Raw genomic sequence first — 22,349 nt, forward strand, 5'->3', positions numbered from 1 at the left:
GCTTAACAGAATAGTGAAATTACTGTACATTTAGCCAAAGATACTATGAAGCTATTAAAAGTGTGTTGTGTACCAAAATACTTTCTAAAATGAAGAAATACTCAAAATATTAATAAATCAGAGCTCAAACCATAAGTATATGACAAAGTTAAACTAGAAGAAAATTCAACTAAATATGTCATAAGTACTTTTTTCTGGTATTTGAGACTATTTTTATTTTCTTTATAAAATTTTTTACAATTTGCTTTATAAGCAGAAAAGAATTTTTTTCAATCTTACTTTTAAAAAAGGTTTTAAAAAATTTAAAAATTCTAAAATGTTTCAAACAGAGAAAAGTTGAATGAGTAATACAACAAATACCATGTGCTCACCACCAAGATTCAAATTTGTGAACAGTCTCCTTATTAAAATGAGCGTTTGAATTCAAATTTATAACAGAAATAAGTTTCTCGTTTACTTATTTCTCTGGAGCTCAGATTTCTTAAAAGTCTATTACCCTATCACTGTTTTCTACTTTGCTTCTATGATTATTATACAACAAATATTTAAAAACTCAAACTCAGTGCAAGGAAAAAGGTTTACAATCTTATGAACAATTTCCAGAAAGCTTACTTGGCTTTATGAGAAAATCTGTTTTCTGAAGATTTCAGCCTGAGAAAGCACATAAATGATCACTTCTGCTATTCACATAATTAAAAGAAAAGTAATAAAAATTTAATTTGAAAATTCCATTATCTTCAAGTTTTTAAAATGACATTAGTATCTTAGAAAATGAAAAAAATGTTCTTGTCTTATCATCCATCCAAAGTAATGAATCTACAATTACTGAGTTAAAATGTATTGTACCTTTCTGTTTCTAATATATCCGCTATATATTGCCTCTTTATTTTTCTCCTTCTTCTCAAAATCTTCTTTAGAAAGTACAAGTTCATGAACATCCTGGGAATCTGCAGGTTTGCTTATCATCTGTTAAATATTAAAAAGAGTACTTTATAAATTCCCACAACTTAAACTGGATAACTAACACATTTAGAAAGTCAACCTCAAAATATTTTGATCAACTTTCACTTTTAAGAAATATTTTTACTTACTCTGGCTGATTGTCCAACAAAGAAAACAGCCTGCTTGCCCCCAACACCAAAATAGGAAATATCACTATTTAAACTGCGTGGCACTGGTAGTGGTCGAACATATCCTGAATGATCACTAAAATAAAACATTACATTAATGCAATGATGTTAAACAAACTACTCAGGTGCTAAAGGAAATTCTTATAGCAGTTTTATTAAGTGTTAATAAAATGATCCCCGAGCCAGATAACGCCCCTATTCAAATGTAAAAGAATCAGAGCCAACAGCCAAAACATCATCTAGTCCAATGGCTCTCAAAGTTTATTACCCAGACCAGCTGCATCAGCAACACCTGGAAACGCTAAGAAATGCAAATTCTTGGGCCCACCCTGATAAATCAGAAAATCTCAAATATCTGTATAACTCTACAATCTTCCCTTCAAAATTGTTCACTCCTTCAAAACTCATTAAAATATTGCCTCAATACTAATGGGAATTACAGCAAAGAGATTCTTATTTCCATGTATCATGACAAACGAAGAGCTCTGATTGAACCTCCTACTACTGCACCATAACAACACTCCGGAGAGTAGGCATCCCTGGTCTCTCGAAATATAGGCAAGATCGCTAGGGACACCATTTCCCAGTATCAGAAATAAGCAGAATTGGGGATGAGGCTGGAACCACTATTACACCAAATGGAAAGGTTAGAAAGCAGATGTGGCATAGCTGGAAAAGATTTAGAGAACACAAAGATACATTCAAAAACACTTACCCATAAGAAACAAAGAAAAAAAGGAATGAAAAATATCAAAGTGGGACTAAAAACATGAACGACTGAAGGATAATATCTCACACACAAGTTTACATGTACTTGGAGAAAGAGAGGAGAGAACAGATAAAAGCTGCAAATATTCTCAAACCACTAAAAGGCATAGATCCACAGATTCAGACCAAAAGAGCCCAAACAGGATACATAAAAAGAAATCCACATCACAGTGAACACTAAAAACAAAACAGAAGAACTAATAAACAGACTGAGAGAGAAATGGCTTTGCAGGCTTTGACAGCAACAGTATAAGACAGTGGAATATTATCTCCAAAGGGCCAAGAGAAAAGGTCAATGTAGAACTGAGAACTAGGACTAAATAAAGAATTTACAGACAAAATCCAAGGGAATTTACCATTAAGAGATTTGCTCTAAAGGAATGTTCCTACAGGCACAATCTGACATACAAGGTTATCATAATATGGTAAGTACAAAGGTAATTTTTAAAATATGTGTTAAAAAATTTTTCATGTGTTGTTAGAAAAAATGGTGAATATAATTTGTGGGATTTCCGAAGTCAGACTTGAAATACTAGACGACAAAAGTATAACTAACTTTGGGAAGGAAGTGATCAGAGATAAAGTGTTCCAAATTTTTTAATATGGGAGAAGGGAGGTGTTTTTTTAAATTTTGAAGTATGATGTTAATATGCATTTTTAAATTTCAAAGACAACCAGGAAAACAAACAGATAAATTCTAAAATATTAAAAGAGAAAAAAAGGTAGAACAACATTTTCAGAAGCAACAACAAAAAGATGCAATGAATTTAAAAACAAAGAAAACAAAAACAGAGAAATAATGGGACAAATAAAAATATTTTAATTGGTATAAAAAGTTCTCACCCATATATCAATAATCAAAATAAAGACAACAATGACCAGGTAAAACACCGTAATACCAGACCTACAAAACAAAGCACACAAAAAATAGCCCCCTGACAACATACAAAGCAACCGCCATACACAAACTCATCTCCACACAACAAAGACACAAACCTGCCCCCATGCAAAAAAGCATGCGTATACACAAACACCCCACACAATACACAAACCACACAACATGCATGCACACTTACAGTGCTCCCCCAACACAAACACACAATGTATACAACACCAACTATAAAAAGAACATCTTAAAAGAGTCAGAGAAACCATACATTCCGAGAAACAAAGATAAGAATGACAATGGGGGCTTCCCTGGTGGCGAGGTGGTTGAGAGTCTGCCTGCCAATGCAGGGGACACGGGTTCGAGCCCTGGTCTGGGAAGGTCCCACATGCCGCGGAGCAACTGGGCCCGTGAGCCACAATTGCTGAGCCTGTGCGTCTGGAGCCTGTGTTCCGTAACGGGAGAGACCGTGATAGTGAGAGGCCCGCGCACCGCGATGAAGAGTGGCCCCCGCTTGCCGCAACTAGAGAAAGCCCTCGCGCAGAAACGGAGAGCCAACGCAGCCATAAATAAATAAATAAAATTAAAAAAAAAAAAAAAAAAGAATGACAATGGATTTTTCATTGTAAACTGTGCAAGTCAGTAGAAATGGAGTAGCATTTTTAATGTACTAAAATGTTTAACAAAGTCAACCTAAAATTCTATACTCAACAAAAATATGTTTAAAGGGGGAAGGAGGGTAAGAATAGATCCAAACTTTATCAGACATACAAAAGCTGAAAAAATTCACTGAGAGCAAACATGAATTATAAAAACTGTTAAAAGACCTTTAGGAATGAAAATGATACTATGGATTTAAACAAAGGAATGAAGACCACCAGAAATGGTAAATACGTGGGTAAACATAAACTGCCTCAGGGACTCAAACTAATACTTGTATATGAATGTTCATAGCAGCATTATTCACAATATACAAAAAAGGTAGAAACAAGACAACCGTCCATTAACCTATGAATAGAAAAATGTAGTATAGCGGCATAATTCAGCCATAAAAAGGGGTGAAGTTCTGATACAATCTACAACATGGATGAACCCTGAAAACATTATGCTAAGTGAAATAAACCAGAAACAAAATGACAAATATTGTATGATTCCTCTTAAATGAAGTACCTAGAATAGGCAAATGCATTGAAACAGAAAGTAGAACTGTGGTTACCAGCAGCTGGAGGTACGGAGAATACAGAGTTATCTTTTAATGGCTACGAAGTTTGTTTGGGAAAGACAAAAATCTTTGAAAATACATAATGGTAATGGTTGTAAAACACTGTGAATATAATTAATGCTACCAAATTATACACTTTAATTTAATGGTATACTTTTTTTTAACCACATTTTTAAGAAAACAACTGTTAAAAAGAGAAACTCATAGAAACAGACAGTAGAAAAGTGGTTGACAGGGACTGGGGAGTGTGGGAAATAGGTAGAGGTTGGTAAAAGGGTACAAACTTTCATCAATAAGATGAATAAGGTCTGAGGAGCTAATGTATAACATTGTTAAGTACAGTCAATAACACTACTGTGTAACTGAAATCTGCTAAGAGAGTAGAACTGTGATAAATTAAAGATGTATACTATGAACCCTAGTTGCCAGTAAAACAAAAGAACAGAGTAGCAGCTAATAAGTCAATGAAGGAAACAGTGGGAGCACACATACACACACACACTCAATTTGAAATAAGGCAGAAAAAAGGGAAATGTGGGGAAAAAGGGAAAAATAAACAAATAAGAAAGATGGTAACCAAGAATACTGATAATCACATTAAATGTAATTGGTCTAAACATCCCAATTAAAAGGCAGAGATCATCAATTTTAATACATAACCAAATGCTGCCTAAAAGAAACACTCTTTAAATATAACGAGACAGTAGGTTAAAAGGTTGGAAAACGAGTTACCATTTCAATACTAATGAAAACAGAGCTGGAGGAGATATATTAATATCGGACAAAGTTAATAAAAGAATATTACCTGGGAATAAAGAACAATGAAACAAATATGCACATAAATAAAATAGACTACCTTTCTCTGCTTGAGTTTTTAAAATTACATTAGACTGTTGAAATAAAAATAACACGGTCTGATATGGTTCTCAATGTATGTAGAGGTAACACTTAAAACTAAATTATAAATGGGAGAGAGTTAAAATACCTAAATAATTTGGTGAGATTTCTGTAATTCACTTTAATTGGCAAAATGTCCATACTAAGAGACTATAATACAGTATTCCCTGGAGCAGCCATTAAAAAATAAATAAATAAATAAAAGATATACCTGAAAACCACTATAAAGAAAACAGTGTAGTAAAATATGTTCAAGTAAACCACAAAAAGGCCAGAAAAGACAAATGCAGAACAAAGGGAACAAATAGAAAAGTTAAAACAGGACATATTTGAGTCCTAATGTATCAATAATTAAAAATAAGTAAATGTAATAGTACAAATACACTAAATAAAACTGACAGAGTGAATTAAAAACTGACCCAACCAGGGACGTCACTGTTGGTCCAGTGTTTAAGAATCCACCTTCCAATGCAGGGGATGGGGGTTTGATCCCTGGTCAGGGAACTAGGATCCCATGCGCTGCAGGGCAACTAAGCCTGTAAGCCGCAACTACTGAGCCCACAAGCTCTGGAGCCTGCATGCCACAACTAGAGAGAAATCCGTGCACCGCAACTACTGAGCCTGCATGCCACAACGAAGATCCCACGTGCCACAACTAAGACCGGACACAGCCAAAAAAGATAAATAAATATTCTAAAAAGACTATAGTCGAAAAAATTTTTTTAATAAATTAAAAAATTAAAAAAAATTAAAAATGACCCAACCATATACTGTCTACAAGAAACTCATTTTAAATATAATGATATAGGTATTTTAAAAGAAAATGGATAAGAAAAGATATACCATGCAAACATAAACAAAAAGAAAGCTGGAGTGGCTACACTATCAAATAAAATACATTTCAGAGCAAGAAATTATCAGGGACAGAAGCATTATGGGAACTTCCCTGGTGGCACAGTGGTTAAGACTCCGCCTGCCAATACAGGGGACACAGGTTTGAGCCCTGGTCTGGGAAGATCCCACGTGCTGCGGAGCAACTAAGCCTGTGAGCCACACTACTGAGCCTGCGTGCTGCAACTACTGAAGCCCATGCGCCTAGAGCCTGTGTTCCGCAACAAGAGAAGCCACTGCAATGAGAAGCCCATGCACCGCAATGAGAACCCCACGCACCGCAATGAAGGGTAGCCCTCGCTCGCCGCAACTAGAGAAAGCCCGTGCGCAGCAACAAAGACCCAACGCAGACAAAAAATAAATTAATTAAATTTTTTTAAAAAAGGCATTATGAAAGGGTCAGTTCACTGAAAAGTCCTAACAATCTCAATTATGCATACAAAAAATAACACAAGTTAAAAATACACAGAGCAAAAATTCAGAGAACTGGAGCTCTTCAATACTCCCCTCTTAGTTACTGCTACACAGAAAATCAGCAAGGATAAGAAAGAACTGAAAAATATTATCAACAGATGGAATCTAATTGAGATTTACAGAACACTCCTCCCAGCAACAGCAAAATACACATTCTTTCAAGGACACAGAAAATTCACCAAAATATAGATCACGTCCTAGGTCATAAAACAAATTTCAACAAATTTAAAAGAACTGAAACCATATAGAGTATGTTCTCTGAATATAATAAAGTCAAACTAGAAATCAACATAAAGACAAGAAAATCTATTGGGAGCATTTGGAAATTGAACAACACATTCCAAAAAAGATCCATGGATCAAAAAGCAAGTTGCAAGGGAAATAAAAGTTACACTGAACTGAATGAAAGTGAAATTACAGCATATTAAAACTTGTGGGATACAGCAAAAGTTGTCCTGAGAAGAAAATTTATAACACAAAATATTCATGTTAGAAAAGAAGTAAAAAAAAACCTGTAAGATTCCACATCAAGATACTACAAAAAGAGCAAATAAACCCAAAGTAAGAAGGGCATAAATAATAAAGAGCAGAAATCAAAGAATTTGAAAACAGGAAAACAGAAAATTTATCAAAGCAAGCACTAGTTCTTTACAAACATTACCAACAACTATATGCCAATAAAATTGCAAATTTAACAAAATGGACTAATTCCTAGTAAAATATAACTTACCAAAGCTAAATCAGTAAGAAATAGAAAGCCAAAATATTCTTATAACTCTATAAAGAAATCAAAGCAATAGTTAAAAATTCCTCCTGCAAAAAACATACCACATCCAAATGGTTTCCCAAGTGAGTTTTATCAAACTTTCGTAAGTGGTTAAAGTATAAATTAATACGATCACTTTGGAAAATAATTCGCCATTACCTTGTAAGTTGGAACATTCATTTTTATATCCTACAAATTCCCTCCTAGGCATATACCTAAAACTTACGTAGATTTGTACCAGGAAATATATATAACAGAATACTACACACACACCCCATATATAAGATAGTACTGCTAACAATTGCTAAAACTTGGGGGAGAAAGCCAAATGCCCACTGACTGGAGACTGGATAAATAAAGTGGGATTCCTTTTTGGTATATACTAAAGATTACATGGTTATGAAAATGAATGTACTACAGACCCACACAAATATGCAATCTTAGTAACCTAATATTAAATGAAAATGCAAGTCCCTTATAGATCAACATATAGTATGATTACACTTTTTCATATTATCAAAAACAAGCAAAATTAGATATATACATTTAACAAAAGGAAATAGCTAACACATATATATGGAATCTAAAAAAAAAAATGGTTCTGAAGAACCTAGGGGCAGGACAGGAATAAAGACGCAGACGTAGAGAATGGACTTGAGGACACAGGGAGGGGGAAGGGTAAGCTGGGTCAAAGTAAGAGAATGGCATTGAGATATATACACTACCAAACATAAAACAGCTAGCTAGTGGGAAGCAGCCACATAGCACAGGGATATCAGCTTGGTGCTTTGTGACCACTTAGAGGGGTGGTATAGGGAGGGTGGAAGGGAGACGCAAGAGGGAGGGGATATGGGGATATATGTATACGTACAGTTGATTCACTTTGTTATACAGCAGAAACTAACACACAATGTAAAGCAATTATACTCTAATAAAGATGTTTAAAAGAAAAGAAGTAAACAGAAAAACAATTCAAGATACTTGTTAACTTTGGTGGCAGGGATGAGGAGGACACAGATATAAGTTACAGTATATTCTACTTACTGGATTGGGTGGCAAATTCTGGTTATTCAGCTTATTAAATTTTTCAATAAATAAACTTTAAAAGGGCATGTCCTACACCATTGTAAAGCAATTATACTCCAATAAAGATGTTAAAAAAAAAAGGGCATGTCCTGCATTGATACATTGTAATAAACCAAGAATTAATTAAATTCTATGAACAAAATATTAAGAAAAATAAAGAGTAAATAGGTTCTAAGACTTTAATTACTATGACAATACTTCCAGGAAATATGCTGAAAATACCCTCCCCTAAATATTCTCCTTAAAACACATATGGGGAAGTACATTAAAAGTTTGGGAGGGCAGAACTCAGAGATAAAACAATATATACATACTTAATCTGATTCAAAACTAAGGAATTCTGTTCACTGATTAGGAATGGACACACTTAATGACCAGGCAGTAAGTTTCCTTTTTCACCTTTTTCCTAAGTTTCTTTTTCCATTCATGAAAGCCTAACCTAAGCAAAAACCCTATTACAGCAAATAAGGCTGAAAATACTAATTTCCCGTAGGTTTTAGACTTGTGTAAATGAGTTCAGAAAATTCCTATATCCACACTCACGGGCTATATAGATCTCCCTTCATGAAGATAAATATAATCTAAGATCTTAAGAAACAATTTTGCATCACAGAAGGAGTCCTCTGGAGAATTTAGAAAGTCACCTCCCTCAAAATAAATTTTTATCACAGTCTAAAAAAGTTTCAGAAACTATCTCATTCTTATTCTTCATACAATATAAGAGGGCACTATATCTTTGTGAAACAACAGTATTTATTAGAAAAGAGAAGCAAAATCTGCATGAAAATGTATGATAAAAGGTGTAGAAGGTAAGAAAAAGGAATAGGAGAGACGATCAAATTAGTAAAAAGAAGCAGGTAAGTGATTCAGGAAATATGGTAGAGAGACTATGTATATATATTTAGATCTCACTATCTCCAATCTACCACAGGGAAAAAAAATCAGCCACAATGAAGAAAGTGACAAATGGCCATAGGTAACTAACCGAGCTTCTGGAATACACATGTCTCATCTCGATACAGATGTGTCTCATCTGTGAGACACAATGGAAATAACCAAATTAAAGTAGGATGCCTAAATGTTACATTCTCTACATTCAAGTAAGTACAAATATCTACTTGAAAGTTCACCTTAATTGCAGAAAAATACTAAAGACAATTGAGCTTTTCTTTAGGAAAATTAGGGAAAATCCTGTTGGGAGTCCATTTCTACAACCTAAAAGTGGCATGGGAAACAGGCCATGTGGCATGCTATTTTTATTTTCCAAAAAACGGCTGACTGAGTTGAGAGCTTTTTAATTGCTGAGCAAGTTTAAAGTGCAGAAAGTAGCACTGATCCAACACACATCTGAATTATGGCCACCCAGCTGGTCTAACTGATGTCACCCTTCTTTCTTCCACAAAATAATTAAATGAACACATAGTATTACAACAAGGTTCTACATATCTAATTTAACTTATGATTGTAACAGTGCCTCAGTCATGAGCAAATTTCCTAGGTCCAGGTAATGTTCTTTATCTTAGGGGTTTGGATTAGACCAGTGTATGCACTTGTCAAAAATCAGTTAATTGAGTGATCACTTCCAGAATGTCAAAGTAAGAACATATGAAAATCCACTCGTTGATAAACACAAAAACAACACCTGAAAAAATTGTCAAAATCAACTTTTTCAGAACTGCAAAAATTAACTTAAGTCTTGCAACAATCCAAGGAGTGTTTATTTAAGACACATTGATGAGTTTTGGTAAAAACTGCGAGCTCTGTTATGTTTTAACATACCCTCTCCCATTCCCCTCTCACCAGCTCCACAGAAGCCTTGAAAACAAACAGCCCTGCAATCACGTTGCAAACTAACAGCTTAGGAGTCACTGGAATGTGTTTGGAGTTCCCCAAAAGCTCCTTCCGCATAGAATTGCCATTATTGGATCTGACAGTTCCACAGAAACTTCCACTTGCAGGGTTTGTCTTTATTTGACCTAACTCAGAACTTGCTCTCTGTGAAAAGCATTTTCCTTGGGTCATTTGTCAAAAACAATCAGTGGCAGATGTTTACCATCAAAGCTGACTAAGGCAATGAAAACAGTTGGGAGAAAACAAGCATCTGGGCAAATACTCAGAAGAAAAAGCTGGGGAATGAGAGGTCCATAGTGGTTTTTAAAAGCTCCAACATAGTCATGAGAATCAAGGTCACACTCATGTGCAGGATTGTATACATACCCAAGAAAGAACTGAGAAGGCTCTAATCTCTTATTTCTGGTTGACTTTGAGGTTTGGTGCAACCAAGAGTTAAAGGCTAAGGCAGAGCTGTAAACTTCCTGCTGGAACAATAAAAACAGCCCAGTATGCACACAGAACCCCTTGGCAAAAGCTGTAAGACTTAGTGGTTCCAGACATTCAAGGAAATGTCTGATCATTAGTTGACCACCAAATTAACTGAGCAGAGACTTAAGGGGCAACACAAGATAAAGAATACAGGTTTTACAGAATTAGTTTAGGGAAGTCACTATACAAACAACAAAAAGACAAAAGCAACAGTAAGCCCTGGGGAGAAAGATCAATCTGATTTCCAGATTTGCCACACTATATAATTTAAAATGTCCTATTCTAGGGACTTCCCTGGTGGTCCAGTGGTTAAGACTCCACGCTTCCAATGCAAGGGGCACGGGTTTGATCCCTGGTAGAGGAACTAAGATCCTGTCCATGCCAGGCGTGGACAAAAAATAAATAAATAAAATAAAATGTCCTATTCTAAACAAAAAAACTATGTGCCACACCAAGAAATATTAAAGTCTGGCCTACACACAGGGAAAATAGCACTCAGTAAACACTGTCCCAGAGAAAGCCCAGGGATTAATTAGACTTAGCAGACAAAGATTTAAGTCAGCTTTTTTATAACAAATGCTGGAGAGGGTGTGGAGGAAAGGGAACCCTCCTATACTGTTGGTGGGAACGTAAGTTGGTGCAGCCACTATGGAAAACAGTATGGAGGTTCCTCAAAAAACTAAAACTAGAGTTGCCATATGATCCAGCCATCCCACTCCTGGGCATATATCTGATTAAAAATATAATTCAGAAAGATACATGCACCCCTATGTTCACAGCAGCGCTACTCACAATAGCCAAGATGTGGAAACAACCTAAATGTCCATCAACAGATGAACAGATGATGAAGATGTATACACACACACACACACACACACACACAGTGGAATACTACTCAGCCATAAAAAGGAATGAAATAATGCCATTTGCAGTAACATGGATGGAACTAGAGATTATCATACTAATTGAAGTCAGAAAGAGACAATTACCATACGATATCACTTATATGTGGAATCTAAAATATGACGCAAATGAACTCATCAACAAAACAGAAACACTCACAGACATATAGAACAGACTTGTGATTGCCAAGGGTGGGGGTGGGAGAGGGATGGAGTGAGAGTTTGGGGTTAGCAGGTGCAAACTAGTATATATAGGACAGATAAACAACAAGGTCCTACAGTATAGCACAGGGAGCTATATTCAATATTCTGTGATAAACCATAATGGAAAAGAATTTTTTAAAAAAGGAATGCTATATATATGTATAACTGAATCACTTTGCTATGCAGCAGAAATTAACACATTATAAATCAATTATATTTCAATTTAAAAATTTTTTTAAAATAAATCAGCTATTTTAAATACATTAAGTGAACTAATAGAAATTATGTCTAATGAAGTAAAGGAAAGTATGAGAACAGTATTTTACCAAACAGAGAATATCAGTAGAAACAGAAACTACTAACAAAGAACCAAACAAATTCTGGAATTGAAAAAAAAGAAAACAACTGAAATGAAAAATTCAGTTAGTGGCTCATGAGCAGATATGAATTGGCAGAAGAAATAATCAGTGAACTTTAAGGCAGGTTGATTGAGATTATTCAGTCTGAGAAACAAACTGAAGAAAAAAACCCCATCAATGGAGGGGATAAGATGAGCCACAGAAGGACAGGAGAGGAAGAATATTTGAATAATGGCCAAAAACTTCCCAAATTTGATGAAAACATTAACCTAGACATCCAAGAAGCTCAACAAACACCAAACAGTATGAACTCAAAAACTAGACACGCCACAAACCATTAAAAGCCAGAGAATCTTGAAAGCAGAAAGAGAGAAGTGACTAGTCACATACAAGGGATACTCAAGATTAACAGCTGATTCCTCATCAGAAACTATGGAGTCAGAAGACAGTAGACTAATGTATTCAAAGTGCTGACAGAAAAAGACAGTCAACCAAGAATTCTTCATTCAGCACAAGTAGCTTTCAAAAGTAAAGGAAAGAGGGCTTCCCTGGTGGCGCAGTGGTTGAGCGTCAGCTTGCCAATGCAGGGGACGCGGGTTCGAGTCCTGCTCTGGGAAGATCCCACATGCCGTGGAGCAACTAACTAGATCCGTGAGCCACAACTACTGAGCTCTGCGCGTCTGGAGCCTGTGCTCCACAACAACAGAGGCCGCGATAGAGAGAGGCCCGCGCACCGCGATGAAGAGCGGCCCCCGCTTGCCGCAACTGGAGAAAGCCCTTGCACAGAAACGAAGACCCAACACAGCTAAAAATAAATAAATAATAAAAATAAAGGAATTCCTTAAAAAAAAAAAAAAAGTAAAGGAAAGAGATTAAGACATTCACAGATAAACAAAACCTGAGGGAATCTGTCATCAGCACATCTGCCGCAAAGTAGCTACTAAAGAAGAGTCCCTTGGACTAAACTGAAGAGACACTAGAAAGTAACTTGAATACAAGAAAAAACAAAGAGTAAAGCAGAGGTAACTACATAAATAGAAAAAGACAGTATAAGTGTATTTTTTACAACTCTCCTCCTGATTTAAAAGACAGGTGTATAAAGCACTAACTATAAAACTGTGTTGACAGGGTTATAATGTATAATCATGTCCTTTATATGAAAATAATAATACAAAGAAGTGGGAGGGGAATGGAGCTATATAGAAGCAAAGTTTGTATGTATTATTGACATTAAATTGGTGTTAATCCAAAGTGGACTGTTATAAATTAAAATGTTAATTGTAATCCCTAAAAAAACAACTGAAGAAGTAGACTAACAACTATTCAAAGTATATCAGTGATTGCAACGAGAGACAAGATTGACTACAAGTGGTTACAGGGTTTCTTCTGGAGTGATGAAAATGTTCTGGAATTATTGGTGATGGCTGCACAACTTTGTGACTATATGAATTATATTACCATAAAAAAATTTAATGAAGATACACTTCAGACAGATGTGAGCATTTCAATGTAAATTTTACCTCAAAAAAACTCCCTGAATTCTACATAATGATACCAATACTTAAAGCAGCAGGAGAAAGTTTACTGATATCTGTAATTTATTTTGAACTGAATCAAAAAATGAGATGACCTGAAGGTTAGTCGGATAAAAAGATATGTGGTAACGCAACTGTCAGTGGTAGAAACTTAGTATGAGTATCTTGGGTACTGACTGTAGAATTTCAACTTTTCTGTATAATTGAAAATATTCATAAAATTTTGAGGAAAAGAATAGTGTCCAGTAAACATTCAGATCCAGCTTGTGGACTGTTCTACAACTAGCCTGAACTCTACCAAAAAAAATGACAATTTCATGAAAGACACAAATGTGGGGAATTATAGAATAAAGGAGAAAAGAAAGACATGACAAAGGGGAAAAATCTGAATATGGACATTAGATATTTTGAATCACTGAGAAATGTCTTGGGTATAAAGGTATTATGGCTATTTATGAGAACATCGCTGTGAAGGAAATAGATGCTACAGTATTAAGCAGTGAAATATCATAAAGTTTGCAACTTACCTTCAAATGATTTAAGGAAAGTGTGTGTGCTGTGTGTGCATGCACGTGCACACCCACACATACATAAACAGATAGACAGAAGATAACAAATGTGGCAAAATGTTAACATAAATCTAGGTGAAGGATATATGAGTGCTAATACTGCTCTTTCAACTTATTTGCTGGCTTTTTATTTGAAGTTTTTTCAACTTATTTGTTGATTTGAAATTTTCAAAATAAAAAAGTGGAGGGAAAGGTAGTACCAAGGTGGGTGAGAGTTATGAAGAATATTGCCAAATCAGAACTCTCACCTCATCTCCCTCTACCCTCCCCTTCATATGCACTTAACCACACTGGTCTCCTTTCCGTCTCTCAAACGAAACAAGCTGATCACAGTTTCAGGGTCTTTGTATTTGCTGATGTTCCTTCTACTTGGAATACTCTTCACCCAGATTTTCGCTTGGGTGTTTTTTTCTAATCATTGAAGCCTCAACTCAAATGTAACCTCAAAGAGGCTGCCCTCTTTTCTAGTCACCTTACCTAAAGGAGATGGCCATCAGGCTCTAACATATTACTCAATATTTTCTTAATCAGTAACTGAAGTGCTTATACACTTTTTGGTTTACTTTTGGCTTTTCCTCTACTACAACATAAGCTACAGTCAAGATAGTCAGCTGTTTTGTATTTGTAGGCTGTCCTTCCTTTTCTTCCACAGCCTGTCTCCTACGATACCCATCCTTATATCCAATAAAAAACTAAATTGGAAGCAGTAAAACAACTGATAATTTTTTCTATAGGAGTAGAAGCTAGAGGAGTGAGGCGGGTACAACTATGCTAACAGAAACTGGAGTGGGTTAAGGGACTGATACTGGACTCAAAGACAGTATGAGTACATAACAGCTATAACAACAACTGACTGTTTACTGATACAACACCTATAAAAAGCTAGGACCAGAACATACAACAGGTAGATTTCTACCAAAAATTAAAATTTCCCTAACATTTGAATTAAGTTTAAAAGTCTGTGTTGTGCTAAAATCTAGAGAAATCTTAATAAACTGTAGGCTCTACTTCTTTCTACTCTTCCACTTGATTTAACTAACATTTTTCTGACCTTTTTGCCCCAATCTACCATCTGTTCTCCTTTCATTTCTACCTAATATTTCTATCTTATGCTAAATTCTATCTTTAGACTATGAAAGACGTGATCTTTGCCTTCTTTACGGCTATTTTATAAATCCCTGAAGTGGCACGTATTCAAGAAAATACTGAAAAAGAATACTTGCAGAAAAATCTGAAGCCACAAATGAGAAGTAGTAACTACAATGATAGCTTGTATTTATTGACTGCTTATCATTTGCCAGGCTCTAAGGACTTCACATGTACTAACTCACTTGGTTTTCACAAAACCTTATGAGGTATTATCCCCATTTTACAGACATGTAAACTGAGATAAAAAGAAGTAAACTACCTTGACCAGTGTCATACAATTAGTAAGGCTAGAATTCAAATGAGACCAAATGATTCCAGAGCCCTTGTTCTTCACTTATTGCTGCCTCTCACCATGGCATTGTTAAGTCTTTACAAATTTGATGAAAATTCTGAGAGTGCTGAAATTTCAGAAGTGAGAAGGCAAATGTGTTAACTATATTAATTTTACACATTATTGAGATGTCCTTAAATTTGGGTGACTTTCCTTGACACAGCAGAAAGAAAAACAGGACATGAACAAATACTAACTACTTAATAAGAATGCCAACTGATTCTTCCCAAATGTGTTTCCCGAAGTACACAACATAGCTGCCATAACTATTGTATTTAGAGCCATGAGGTTGGATGGAATCACCAAGTGAGGAATTAGGAGAAGATAAGGGACCAAGGACTAAGCCCTGAGGCACTGAAACATTAAGAAGGTGGAGAGACGTCCCTGGTGGCGCGGTGGTTAAGAATCCACCTGCCAATGCAGGGGACATGGGTTCGAGCCCTGGTCCAGGAAGATCCCACATGCCACGGAGCAACTAAGACTGCATGCCACAACTACTGAGCCTGCGCTCTAGAGCCCACAAGCCACAACTACTGAGCCCACGTGCCACAACTACTGAGCCCGTGTGCCACAACTACTGAAGCCCACGCGCCTAGAGCCCATGCTCCACAACAAAGCCAAGCCACCACAATGAGAAGCCCTCACACCTCAACAAAGAGTAGCTCCCGCTCGCCGCAACTAGAGAAAGCCTGCATGCAGCAACGAAGACCCAATGCAGTCAAAAATAAATAAATAAATAAAATTAATTAAAAGGAAAAAAAACTCCTATATACCTCAGGAAATGCAAAAAGAATCATTCAATGGAAGGGCGCAATATGATTTATGCAGTTTTGACTATTTCTAAGTACTGGTCATAAAAACTTTATTATAAAAATCTAAATAAATATGCTGATAACATCAAAACCTCCAATGTATCATGTATAACTAAAGAAATATAAGAGTTCTTATCCTTATTAAAATACCCAGCTGCCCATAAAAAAAGTGAGTAAGGTTTTCTAACCTTTCAAAGTCACCTTGCCTTGTAAATTTTGACAACCTATACACGGCCCAGTTGTTAAGCTGTTTAGAGGTCATTCCTCTTCCATTATCTATCACTGCAACGGCAGGTTTTCCTTGTGTTTCATCAAAATGCTATGAAATAAAATAAGTTCAAAAAGATAGGAAAAGTCAAATCAATATTAAAAACATGAAAAGTTAATATAAAAAAAGTGATTCATTGGGCTCATTCATACATTGCTGGAGGAAGTGTACACTAATACAACTTTCTGAAAGGCACTTCAGCAGTATGAATCAAAGGCCTTAGAATTCTTCATGTCCTTTAACCCAGAAATTCCATTTCTCAGAATTTAGCTTGAGAAACTAATCAGAGATATGTACAAAAATCTATAAGGATACTCACCACGCCAGCACTGCTTACAATGGCAAAAATATAGGAAAAAAATCTAAAAGTTCAACAACAGTAGACTGATTACATAATTTATATTACAGTCAATAAACCAAACTGCAGCAGTGGTATATTATATTGCAGAATATTCATGATATGGCAATGTTTACAATGTACTATTAAGGGAAAATAAAAGATCACAAATAACAAAATGTACAATATGATCACACATACATGTATACATATATGCATAGAAAAAGGGCACGTGAAAAAATTTTAATGACTGAAGAGACATCAGATAATTACTTCTACTTTTAGTTTATCTTTATTTTCTAATTTTTCTCCAATGAACCTGTAATACTTCTATAAAAGGACAAGTTAAATTGCTTTAGAGTATTATCTCCTTACCAATTTGATCTGTATTCTTCTAACACCAGTGTTACGAGAAGTGGCAGACAATGAATTATCAATTAATTCTGCAAGAGCAAATGCTGGAAGAGAATGAGAAAACGTTATTGCTTAAGTTTTCCCTCCTAAATACTTAATATAAAAGTTCAAAGTAGAAGAAACTCTGAAGTACCTTAAGCCATCACTTTTATTTTCCAAAGAGCTAGAATTAAAGTATTATCCTGATCCTAATGACACAAACATAATAAAGGCATCACCAATCACCCCCAGCATAAAAAAGCAGTCACCAACCAGTACTTGCATGGCACTACACAGCATGAGTCAGCCAGCCATGATTCCTGGCTTCAAGGAGTTTATAATCTAAAGACAGACATACACACATAAGAGACAAACAGAAGACCATAACCATAAAATCAAATAGTAGTCTGTGGTACGTAATTACATCATGCACAAGTCAAACGTAAGCACATTTTGAGATATAAGGACAACTATAAAGCAACTATAAAAGTGTCTATTGAGAGCTAATTTAAATACAGATATCTCACAACAGCAACTTGTGAAATGGCAGAATGTATCTGCTTAATTGACACAAAACTGCTCTTAATTTCCTACTACACAACCAGCTTGACCTTCAGTTTATCACTGGCTCAGCATTGTTCCTAACACTCTCCTTTCTCCAGGGTCAGTACCCAAACTATTTCTCACTTTTATTCCCCTAATTAAAAGGGGGAACATACTAAATTAATGTCTCTTCCCCTGAAGCTTAACCCAACTTAAGCGTAATTAATCCACAGAGTAGCACTCCAGCAAGCACTTCCACACTCTCAACACTCAGGGGATGTCTATGTGTATAAGCTAGTTAGAAAGAAGTTACCACAAATCAGCTATCTATAAAGACCTGGCGAAGGGTATTAACTAGGAAATGGAGAAGTAGGGACACTGAAGGAAATGCAAGGAAAAAGAGTTAAAAGAAATCTCAAAGAAAGAAATGAGTAGAATTTAGTATATGATTAGATATAAAGAGAGAAAGAAAAAGAAATCCAAGGTGGTTTTGAGTACTTGATCCAGAAGACTGGATAAATGGTCGTATTTTCCATAAAATTTAGAAGGAGAAAAATTTAGAAGGGAGGAAAGAAAACTTCAGTTTTAGATGCGATACCCTATCACTATATCAAGCTCAATGAGTAGAGGTGTTCCACAGAGAGCTGGAACAGACTATGCTTAATGGAGAGAGTAAAGACAGCCAGATATAAATGCTTCATTGACACAGAATAGTTTAGACTTGGGTAAGTTCACTTCAAGTATAAAAAGATCAACATGACTTAAAGAATTATCCACCATACAGTCAACAGTAACCAGAAGTAGCATCAAAGGCACAGGAAACAGAGGCAGGGAAAGACCCAGGAATTTAATGTGAAGTCACAGAAATCAAAGCAGGAGTTTAAACAGTGATATTCTCTGCCTATTCATATAATGACAGTAGGAATGAAAACCCATATAACCAATCTGGAAGGTAATTAATCTATATCAAAAGTCTTAAAAATGAATGTATCTACTGACTCCATGATTATACATTTAAAAACTTATCCTCAGAGAATTAAAGATTCATTCAATATGCAGATATATAAACCCTTTCACCTAGATTCACATGTTGTTAACATTTTGCCACATGGCTCCTATGCATTTTTTAAATTTAATTTTTATTTTATACTAAAGTATAGTTGATTTACAATGGTGTGTTAGTTTCAGGTGTATAGCAAAGTGATTCAGTTATACATATATATAAATATATATATTCTCTTTCTACATTCTCTTCCATTATAGGTTATTATAAGATATTGAGTATAGTTCCCTGTGCTATATAGTACGTCCTTGTTGGTTATCTATTTTATATATAGTAGGGTGTATATTTTAATCCCAAACTTGTAATTTACCCCCCACCAAATGCATTTTAGGCTTAGAATATTTCCAACTTACATGGGTTTATCTGGCATAGAGGTGTAGAGGAAACATAGGTTGCAATTTTAAATAGGGTGAACAAGATAAGTTTTGTTGAGAAGGTAATAGATAAACAAGACTTGAATGAGGTGAGGGACTGAGAAAGAGGCTATCCAAGCAGAGGGTCCTAAGCTGAGAATAAAGCTGGCAGTGAAGAGGAATGAACAAGCAACAAGAGCTGTGGAAACAAAGTCAGAGAGGTACAAAGCACAGCTTCTAAGACCATGCAAGCAATTGTAAAGACTTCGGCGTTTACCCTTAGTGAAACAATCTGACTTCTCAAACCTTACGTGTACAGGCATGAAAAGAGAGAGATGAGGCCACTGTATAATCTCGGTAATCTATGATGGTGCCTCAGACCTAGTGTTACCAACAGAAGTAAAGAGAAATGCTCATTTTAAGATAAACACTGAAGATAGTGCCAAAAGGATTTTCTGAAAGATTGAATGAGACAAAGAAGAATCAACTGGATTTTTGGCTTAAGCAACTAGAAAGAACCAAAATTAATTTGGATGGAAAACTATGTGTAGTATATTCCCATCTTAGATATCCTAGTAGAGGTGCCACATGGGCAAGTGGATAGACAAAACTGGGATTCAGGAGGTAAGTCTGGCATTATTTTCAACACTTAACTAAAAATGACCATTTCTCACTACCTCCATTTGGTAGTCGCTGCCATAACTATGGTATTCAGAGCCATGAGATTGGATGGAATCACCAGTTGAGGAATTAGAAGATAAGGGACCAAGGACTAAGCTCTGAAGCACTGACACGTTAAGAAGATGGGGGGACTTCCCTGGTGGCGCAGTGGTTAAGAATCCGCCTGCCAATGCAGGGGACATGGGTTCAAGCCCTGGTCTGGGAAGATCCCACATGCCGCGGATCAACTAAGCCCGTGCGCCACAACTACTGAGCCTGCGCTCTAGAGTCCGCGAGCCACAACTACTGAAGCCTGCATGCCTAGAGCCCGTGCTCCACAACGAAGAGTAGCCCCTGATCGCCGCAACTAGAGAAAGCCCACGCACAGCAACGAAGACCCAACGCAGCCAAAAATAATATATAAATAAAATAAATAAATTTATTAAAAAAAAAGAATTAGTCACAAGAACATTCAGTCATTTGTAACAATTAAAAAAAAAAACTGAAATAACCTGAATGTCTAATAACAACAGTACACTGTTCAAATAAATTACGTTATCTAAATACTGTGTAACCCCTAAAACAAACATATATTGACATGCATATTAAAGATGTTCATTACATTTTAAATAAAAAGGTAGGTTAAAAAAGTATGCATTGGGAATTCCCTGGTGGTCCAGTGGTTAGGACTCTGTGCTTTCACTGCTGAGGGCCCGAGTTCAATCCATGGTCAGGGAACTAACTAAGATCCCACAAGCCATGTGGCGCGGCCAAAACAAAAAACAAAAAAGGATGCATCATACAAAACCATTAAAAAAGAAAAAAAAAAGTCAAACAATATGAAGAGGTCTGAAATGATAAACACCGAAGTGTTGGTGGTAGTTACATCTGGGTGGTAGAGATAGGGATGTTCTTTATGCTCTTTTTGCTTATCTATGTTATCTAATTCTCTACCAACTCTAACGCATATACAATGAAAAAAATTTTTAATAAGAATGTTTACAGGGAGTTCCCTGGTGGTCTAGTGGCTAGGATTCCTGGCTTTCACTGCCAAGGCCCAGGTTCAATTCCTGGTTCCTGGTTGGGGAACTGAGATCCCACAAGCCACAGCACAGCCAAAAAAAAAAGAAAAAGAAAGTTTATAATGAACATCTAAATAGTATTAAACACTTTGGCAGGGTCCAGACAGAAAAGATTCTTTAAATCAACTAGCAAACAATCCAAAGGTAGGATTAAAACTGGCAAGTACTAAAGGTGGAAGGAAATGATAAAGAAATGATAAAGAACACAAACCACTTACTTGTGCTGTTCAGCTATAAAAAATGTGAAAGGTAAAACAAATATTTTCTCAACTGGGAGAGGTGTATAGGAGGCCAGGAAGAATAAATCAGGAAAGGAGAGTGTACAGGAGATAGATGTATAAGTACAGACCTCTTATGAGTTGAAAAGGAATGAATTCTCATTCTACATTAGTTTTAAAAGAGAGGTATCTTTATTCTGAAGTAAGATGACTTAGGTAGAAGAAGAAATACACTGTGATGAAGAGACGAAGTAAGGACACTCACAAAAACTGATCATAGTCTGTGAATAAAGTAGAATGAGAGATCTTTTTTAAAGTGAAGGACTAGGATGTGTGATCAGGGGATAAAGGTGAGTGATAGTTTATCAAAATTAGTATAAATGGAATACTTACGTAAAGGATTTTGTCCTTCACTTGCATAATATTCATACATGCCACTTTTAACCAATGTGTCATAGTGAGGTAGGAAGTCAATTCGTTCTTTTGTAGCTGTTAGTAGTAACTGATTGACTGACTGTAGCAGGTACAGAGTGACTCCATCTTTAACAGTTTCATCTGTAATCAAGAGGTAACATCTTAAGTGCTAAGCTAGCATCTGAAACACAATGAATTTATAATTTTGAATACACAAACTGTATCTATGAAACGACTTTAAAAATTATACAGGCAAATCCCCAAACAATGGATCCATCTATAAATTCAGTTGTGTTGTGTTTTGTTAAGAATATCAGTGGAATAGGTTCAAATACTTCCACTCATCTGAAACACTCAATTCTTAAGTTAAGCTGTCACAGAAAATCAGATGAGGAACTATATTAAAGTGATATCAATATGAATGGAGAAGAATGATTAAATCCAAAAAGGAATCAGGCATGAAAAATTGGCAAGTCTTAGAACATAACTGAGTAAAAAAAGATAATGGAAGAATCCAAGTTGGTCAGAAGAATTAACTTCTTTTTTTTTTTTTTTAAATCAGGGAAACACTTGCTTTTTTTTTTTTTTAATTTATTTATTTATTTATTTATTTTTAGCTGTGTTGGGTCTTTCGTTTCTGTGCGAGGGCTTTCTCTAGTTGTGGCAAGTGGGGGCCACTCTTCATTGCGGTGCGCGGGCCTCTAACTATCGCGGC

The 22,349-nt window shown here is 35.7% G+C and overlaps 1 protein-coding gene across 1 annotated transcript in view; it reads right to left on the reverse strand.

Annotated features, from left to right (window-relative positions):
* The window catches only part of SMCHD1 (structural maintenance of chromosomes flexible hinge domain containing 1), a 133,872-nt gene that overhangs the window by 100,344 nt on the left and 11,179 nt on the right, over positions 1 to 22,349 (reverse strand). Inside the window, exons 3-7 of the mRNA XM_068562948.1 lie at positions 21,614 to 21,775; positions 17,284 to 17,366; positions 16,492 to 16,622; positions 1,092 to 1,206; positions 847 to 966 (exon numbers count right to left, since the gene is read on the reverse strand). Coding sequence (XP_068419049.1) covers positions 847 to 966; positions 1,092 to 1,206; positions 16,492 to 16,622; positions 17,284 to 17,366; positions 21,614 to 21,775 — 611 coding nt within the window. The remainder of the gene's footprint in view (positions 1 to 846; positions 967 to 1,091; positions 1,207 to 16,491; positions 16,623 to 17,283; positions 17,367 to 21,613; positions 21,776 to 22,349) is intronic.

Source organism: Eschrichtius robustus, chromosome 14 (genome assembly GCF_028021215.1).
Source record: "Eschrichtius robustus isolate mEscRob2 chromosome 14, mEscRob2.pri, whole genome shotgun sequence".
NCBI classification, from domain to species: Eukaryota; Metazoa; Chordata; class Mammalia; order Artiodactyla; family Eschrichtiidae; genus Eschrichtius; species Eschrichtius robustus.